The 7,765-nt window shown below is 56.7% G+C and overlaps 1 protein-coding gene across 1 annotated transcript; it reads right to left on the reverse strand.

Annotated features, from left to right (window-relative positions):
• Positions 1-6,552: 6,552 nt before the first annotated feature.
• On the reverse strand, positions 6,553-7,434 carry FOXE1 (forkhead box E1). Its single transcript, XM_075137838.1, has one exon. It carries the CDS (start codon positions 7,432-7,434, stop codon positions 6,553-6,555), a length of 882 nt encoding a protein of 293 aa, XP_074993939.1.
• Positions 7,435-7,765: the final 331 nt, after the last annotated feature.

Raw genomic sequence — 7,765 nt, forward strand, 5'->3', positions numbered from 1 at the left:
CATGGCTCTGGGGATCCCCGACGTGTTCATATGAGATGGCCAGATTTTGATCCGCACAGCAAGATCTCCCAGTAGGCTCACTGCCGCCTGCTGCTCCCATCACAGCAGACATCTCCGTGGTTGCTACTTTTTGACTAGCCTATCCCAGACTTAGTATGATGAGTTGGGATGGGGTGGCCAGGGACCCACTGTTTAATTGGCCAAGTCTAGGGCCAGCACTCCACTGAGCACTAACCTGGTGACAGACCATGTGCTCAAACATACAGCTAGAGAAGTGGTATGAAGCCTAGGACAGAGTTTGTTTGTCCAGGTGCCAGCCTGGACTCATGAGTGCCTTTTGCAAGTGGAAGAGATCAACATGAGGTGCAGACGGTTTCCTTGCAAGAGCCAGCCACAGGTATGATTGACTCAGAGGGCTTCATGCACCAAGTGAGCTGCGTCTCTGCCATCAGACCAAGAGCTCTGGTGCTGGCTCAGGACTGTCTTTGAACAAAAAGGTCAGAAGCTGCTCATTAGCTCCTTTGTCAAATAAGATCTCTTTGGGTAGTTCACATCCAGACAACAGCTTTGCAAATTCCTAATTGGCTAGCAAATCTGTGCTTCATGGCATCAGAGAAAGAACGGCTAGCAGTGGGCTCAGCGAGCTCCTCTGAGCCAGCCCACAGCTACCATTCCTACTTACTCCATGGCCACTTTCAGCCAGACGCCTGGCCCTGAACATGCAATGACCCTATGGACTTCCAGTCAGCAGAAGAGGCTAGGATACAGCCTCTTGGCCCAAGCAGCATGGCAAGGGTACTTCATGCTCACTACGTTATTGCTCCCTATACGCCCTAGGGACCACCAGCTTCCACCCTGTGTTCGAATACTGACGGAGGTGGTGAGAGTTCAGAGTCCGGCAGCCCTGAGCTGGGGCTCCCTGCCGAGACCCCTGTTCCCTCCCTTTCAGTCTGCTCCCACAAAGAGGGGTTGGGGTGACTGAACAAGATCCAAACGTAGCTCCCAGAAATAACCCCAGCTTCCAGGTATACCTGATGCCACTATCTCCCACCTTGACTTCTTGGCCTCAGACAGGGAGAAAACATAAATTCAAACAGGAGGAGTGAGTTGAGAAATCAGCTCTGCTGTCTAGATGGTGCCTCCTACGAATCAGGGCTCCAGGCCTACACTAAGACAAGTGTGTGAAGCAATTCCTTATGCTGACCTGGGCCACTGTATCCCCATGCACCAGGCTCTGTGCAGTCAGTCCCGCAACGAGCATCAGCCTTCCTGTGCTCACACCAGTTCACATCCAGGCGCTGCACGAGTGGGACATGTCTCTGATCACTAATGCTGGCATCGCAGTTTAGGTAACGGATGCAGCTAAAGCCCATCTCCAGCTGCGCCGACTGACCTCTGACTACCACTCACAAGCTTTGGACTTCCTCCAAGGTACTCCCTCTGCCAAATGGCAGCTGCCTCCCCTACCTACTCTTTCTCATAAATTTGATGCACTTCTTGGCCTCTTCCAAAGGCAGATAAATCATACCTGGGCGTCCCAGAGCTATTGAAGTAGACCTTCCTATCTGCTCTTTGATAATTTAGCAGATTAAACTACCTGTTCCCATCTCATTCACAGCCCTCCAGGCAGCTTGGGCTGTTGACAGGGCACCAGCTGCGGAGCTCGCTTTCCCTCAAAACCCCTCAGGAAGCCAGTCACCACCCTCTCAGCAGGGAAAGGGGCAACATCTGCCATTGTCTTAGCCATGTGCAAGCCAGATCATCGCCCTGAGGCATGGAGTTACCCGAGTTGCCCCTGAAGGCCTGTTACACCCCCCATGCTTGTTGCTTGATGAATTGTTCCCACAGATGTTGCTGCTGCACAAGGTGAACGTGGTGTCAGCCCGCAGCTGCGGGAACTCCATCTCCACAGCCAAAAAAACTCACAGCCTGGGGTGCAAGAGGCAAGACCAAGCATTTCTGGTGCTGCTGCCACAGGACAGGCAACATAACGTTGTCTCCAGACATAAAACCTTCTCCAGCTGGCCCAGTTCCACACTGGAGCAATCAGAGAGTAATTAATGCCAAGCATGATTCCCCTGCCCATCTCTCAGCTCGTGTTCCTATCACAGGTAGTAGCCTTGGCTTCCCTACCTGCCCCTTTCTAGCAGAGGCACCTGGTGGGGCTGGAGCTTCATGCATGGATGTCCAGGGCATGCCTCTGGCCTGACAGGAGTCCTTGAAAGCAGACCGGTGACTCGGGGGATTGTAGAAGTTTGGTAAGCCACCTCTGGCCTGGCCTTGCTGCCTCCTCCCTCTCTCCGATGTCTTCAGCAATCCCAGCAGTCCAAAAAAAGCCAAGGTAAGAAAGACAGACACAGCGAAATGCAAGGAGCAGCACATGATGCGCCTCTTGCTCTATAGCATTGCTCTCCTGGTCTCAGGAGTGCAGGGAAGGCTTGAAAAACTCGGAGAGACACTTCATTACAAACAACAGGACAAAGATTTATTTCCATTACAAGTGAAGTAGAAGTGTGAATACAAAAAATCTCCAATACATGATAAAATGTTCTCCTAGGCTGTAACAATCCACTTCTTTCTGAAAGTCAGCGCAGGGCCTGATCGTACCAGAACTCGGGCAGAACAGGAACCAAGAGGCTCTGTCCTTTGAGGAATGAGCACTTTGAGGGCCCTTCTGTCTTCTCATCAGTGCTTACATTTAGTGTTTCCTACAGGGTTATAACCCAAACCTATTGGACATCTCCCAGAAATCAAAAGACTAGTTTGAAACTTAGACTAACTTTGCTAAAAGAAAGGCCCTCAGATATTTACAATAAAGCTTCCAGAAATCAAAATTTTCCTTATTCTGGATGGTGCCTGAGAATTACAGGCAAAGTGCCAGCCAAAAATATATTGAGATCCAAATTTAACGTATCCCCATGGCACAAGCATATATTGAGATCCAATTGTCTAACATATCCCCAAGACATATCCCCATATTCTCACAGACAGGCCCAAGCCCACGGCTCCCCAAGGATGCGACAACCATATCTTCCTCTGTCAGTGGTCACGCAGTCGCATGAGACACATAGCCACATGCACAAACACAGGGTCAGCACACCCTGCTGCCACAAGGTAAAACCTGGACAGATTTGTAATGTTCAGCCCACCCTTTGCATCTGAGCCTGCATGACAGCTCGGAGAGGTTGCAATAGCCACAAAACCACAGCAGTGCTGGTGGGAAGGGATCTCTGGCATCTCCAGGCCTGCCGCAAGCAGGAGGTTGGAGTATTGCCAGCATTAGCACAGGGCAGGTATAGCTTTGTCTATCTTCGTCTCAAAAACCCCAAAGGAGAGAGACCCCACACAGACGTAGAGTCCCTTGAAGGGTCCATGTAGCTCTTCACTGAGCACAAAGCTCCCGCCCAGGTTTTCCAGCTGCTTGTGGCTGAAGTTTAAGCAGTTTGTGGCCATGTCTCAGGCCCTTGATGCAACAGGCTCATCACTCCACCTGCTGCAGAAAGTATACTTTCTAGGTATGCCTGGTTTCCCTAGCTTGTAGGTATAAAAGGTCTGGAAAGAAATAAGAACAAGCATCTAGACCTTATCTGCAAACAATACCCAACTGAACCTACCCAATTTGTGCGTTCTGAGTCATCAAGATCTATCATGCATGTTCTCCAGACACTGAGTTTTGCTCCGTGAACTTGCTACAGGTGCTATCTGAGATCAGGAGCAGCTTACACAAGACCTGTATCATCACTGATGACCTTTTTTTTTAGACTGAACCTTAGACTAGCAACAGGGCTGGAGCAGAGAATAAAATCAGGTTGAAGTAATGGGGAACAACGGCCAGAAGACCTCTAGGCTCAGGAAAACAATCCATCCACATTGATAACTGCTCTTACAGGAAGGAAGGAAGTCAGGCATTAAGAGGCAGGACAATCCCTCTCCCAGCTACCCCCAAACCAGAAAAAGGTCAGCATGACTTCCTAGCAAAAGGACATAGTCCAGTCCTTGCAGCTGATGAAAGCAGAGAGCCAGCAATCAAGAAAACTAAGAGCTGGCACAGCCAGGTGTACAGCTTCTCTTCCAGCTGGTGAATGGAGAAGTTGGGAGAGGAGCTAGCACAGCTGCCAAGGAGACCTGCCCCAGGCTGAGGCAGCCAAACCGCAGAGCCAGGACTCTGCTCTCTCCAGGACGGAAGCAGCTTCTGGACGTGCCAGGAATAGGAAGGACATCGAAAGAGACAACGCAGCTCTTTAGGAGGGGAAGCAAGGAAGGAAAAATCTGATTCATCTCACCACACCAAAGATCTGAATGAGGCCTACACTTGTCGCCTGTGCCCCCCACCGATGGCAACGCAACCTCCCCAGGTCTGTGTACAGGCAGCAGAGTTTCCTGCAGTACCACAAAAAGGTCCAGATGGACAAGGGGCGGCAGTACCAGGCCAGCTCCAGCCTCCCAGCCCATGTGGTCGATTACCCACCACATGCCATCCTGACCGCCCTGAGAGAGGGATGGGTGCCTTGAATCCAACACTCATCTCCTACCTCAGGGGCCTCATGGAAGGCAACCATACAGCTTCTCCTGTCCACCTACTGCAGACGCCTCCTCTACTCCAAACTGTGCTGTGGGGACACTCAACCACCTTCCTGCTCCACTCCATTTCATTCCTCTCATGTCCCACTTGGATACCTGGACCTTAGCATCCAGAGAAAGCAAGGAACCTGCCTCTACACAAATTTCATCCTGCTGAGGACCTCATCTGAAAAATACTCCATGGAACAGAAGGTACAGGTCACTTCATGGGATCAGAGCTCTTTGCAGCAGTACATAGCAGCAGGACAAGAGACAGTAGACATGAAATGAGACTACAGTGGTGCTGAATGGATACAAGGAGAAACTTCTCCCGCATGAGGACAGTCAGTTTGCCCAAAGAGACTGTGCTGTCTCTATCCTTGAAGGTTGTCAGGACTCAACTAGATAGCCCTGAGCAACCTGGTCTGACTCATAGCTGCCCTGCTTTGAGCACAAGGTTAGAACAGAAACTTCCCAAGGTCTCTTCCAGCCTGAGTTATACCATGATCTCTACCCTTTTGTGGTGAGAGAGACCCTGGTGTATGTGCACCCTCTCTGCTCTTCCAAAGCTCCTGCTGAGGCTCTGGCTGCACCTTCCATCTTATCTCTCCCCATTCAAGGCCCCACCAAGCTGCGGTACCAGACACCTATGTCCTCCTGGCCCTGGTCACACAGGCTCCCACCTCCACAGGAAAAAGGAGCTGGATAAGGAGATCTGGACAGTAGCAGGGCTACGTCTGCTTCCTCTCCACTCACAGCCCCAGGCAGAACCCTGGGCATCTACCACCTCTCCGGGTCCCTTCCAGGGGTGGTGGGGTCTGTTGGGAGAGATTTGCTTGAGTTTCCCCATGGATCTATTTTCAAGCCTTTGGCTCTCACAGCCGTTCCTATCAGTTGTCCCTTCTCCATGTTTTCCTCTAGCCTTTTTTCCATCCTAGGAAAGCTTGAAAGAGGAGCAATCGAAGATGAAAAGGCACCATGTCCTGCCTCTCTCACTTGTTTCAGGAAGGAAAGTTTTCCCCCCATAGATGCTGTTTTCTCTGGGCTACAGACAGAGCTGGGCTGACCTTAGCATCAAAATAATCTAGGATGTGAGGACCTCCATAGACCTCTGGACCAGGTCTCCACTCAAAGCAGGTCCAAATTCAATGTTGGATCCAACTCCAAAGCCAGATCAGGTCACTCAGGCACTGTCCAATCAAGTTGGGAAGACCTGCAAAGGCAGATATCCCACAACCTCGCTGGGTCTCTCTTCCAGGGCTAAGCATGCTCATGGTGAAAGTTTTTATACTTCCAATCCCACCATTCTCCCACCCCTGCAGCACACAGCATGACCCTCTGGAGGGATCCGACTTGCTGTGTTTGGCTGCAACGCCAGCATCCAAACCTTCCCCAGCCCTGACCGCATTGTTGGTACGAAGCCTGGCACTAACACAATAGCCCTGCGCAACATCAGGGACACACCACCACGTTAGTGCCACGCATCCTGCTTTTACAGCTTTAGCTGCACAAGGCCGGGGAACGTTTCCTCCTGCCACCCTCCTCCCCCACCCCAGCAGATGTTTTGTTCTGTAAATAAAATTGTCAACAGCGGAGAGATTTTTTAAAGTGAGATCTTCCCGGGTAGACCAGCAGGCCCAGCTGGGTGTGCTGGGAGGCTGGGAGCCTGTCAGGAAACTTTGAGCACCTGTCCCAGGAAAGGCCGTAGAAGAGGAAAGGGCTGTTTGCCCCATCCAGGCACTTGGGAGCCCCTAGGGCTTCTCTGGCAAGAGCGGACGCGGCTGGGCAGGGCCCCCCAGACCCTCCCGGCTGGCGGCGGCGCTCCTCGCCGGGAGGCCCGGGTAGGTGGCAGGATGCGGAGGCCCAGCCCGACGTCCTCCAGCATCTTCCTGGGCGGCCCTGGGTCCAGCGGCGCCGGGCGAGCCCCGCAGCCCGCCCCTCTCCCGGGCTCCGGTCCGCGCCGTCGGGCCGCCCGGCCTCTCCCGGGCTGGGTCAGAGCGCCGGGACGAACCTGTCAGGGCCGCCGGGGTAGGCGCCGTGCCGCGGTCCGGGGTCGGCGGCGCCCAGCTGCCCTCCGGCGCCGTAGGCGTGGGGCAGCGGCGGGTAGGGCGCGGGGGAGCGGCGGCCGTAGAGCCCGGCGGGGGCGGGCGGCGAGGCGGGCAGCACGATGCGCCCCGACGGCGCGTACAGCTGCCCGGGGCCGCCCGGCGCGTAGGGCCCGGGGGCGGTGGGCAGCGGGGCGTAGGCGTGGGGCAGGGCGGCGGCGCAGCCCTGCGCGGGGAAGGCGGCGGCGGCGAAGGCGCAGGAGGCGGCGGCGGGGGCCGGGGGCAGGTCGGCGGCGGGCGGCGGGGCGGGCAGCGGGAAGAGGCGGCAGGGCGCGGCGGGGCGCTCGGCGAGGAAGGCCGGGTAGGTGGAGAGGTCGCTGCGCTTGAAGCGCTTCCTGCGGCGGAGGAAGGAGCCGCTCTCGAACATGTCGCGGGCGTGGGGGTCCAGCGTCCAGTAATTGCCCTTGCCGGGGCGGCCGGGCTCCCGCGGCACCTTGACGAAGCAGTCGTTGAGGGTGAGGTTGTGGCGGATGCTGTTCTGCCACTTGCGGGGGCTGTCGCGGTAGAAGGGGAAGCGCTCGGTGATGAAGCGGTAGATGCCGCCCAGCGTCAGCCGCCGCTCGGGCGCCTGCCCGATGGCCATGGCGATCAGGGCGATGTAGCTGTACGGCGGCTTGCCCCGCTCCGCCGGACGCTTGCGCCGCCGCCGCCCGCCCCGCGCCCCCGCCGCCGCCGCCGCCGCCGCCTCCTCCACCGGCGGCGTCGGGTCCGCCTTCAGCGGCGGGGGCGGCGGCGGGGGGCCCGGCGGCAGCCGGCTCTCGGCGGTCATGCGGCCGTCGGGGCGGCCCCGCGCCGCGCCGAGCCGAGGAGGCGCAGCGCCGCGCCGCCGCGGCTTTTATGCGGCGGTGTCCGGCGGCTCCGCGCCCGTGCGGCCGGCACTCCCTCCCCCTGCAACGCCCCGCAGCCCGGGAGGCGCGGGCAGGGCCGGGCGTGCCGCCGCCGCCGCGGGCAGGGGCAGCGCCCTGCCCCGGCACCCCCCGCCCGCCCCCCTCCCGTGGTCCCCGGCCCCAGCGCTGCTGTCCCGCCGCCCTCGGCAGCGCGCAGCTCCGGGGACCGGCGGGCACCGAGCGGAGCGGGGCGTCTCGGGGATCCCGCTGCGG

Source organism: Calonectris borealis, chromosome Z (genome assembly GCF_964195595.1).
Source record: "Calonectris borealis chromosome Z, bCalBor7.hap1.2, whole genome shotgun sequence".
Classification (NCBI taxonomy): domain Eukaryota; kingdom Metazoa; phylum Chordata; class Aves; order Procellariiformes; family Procellariidae; genus Calonectris; species Calonectris borealis.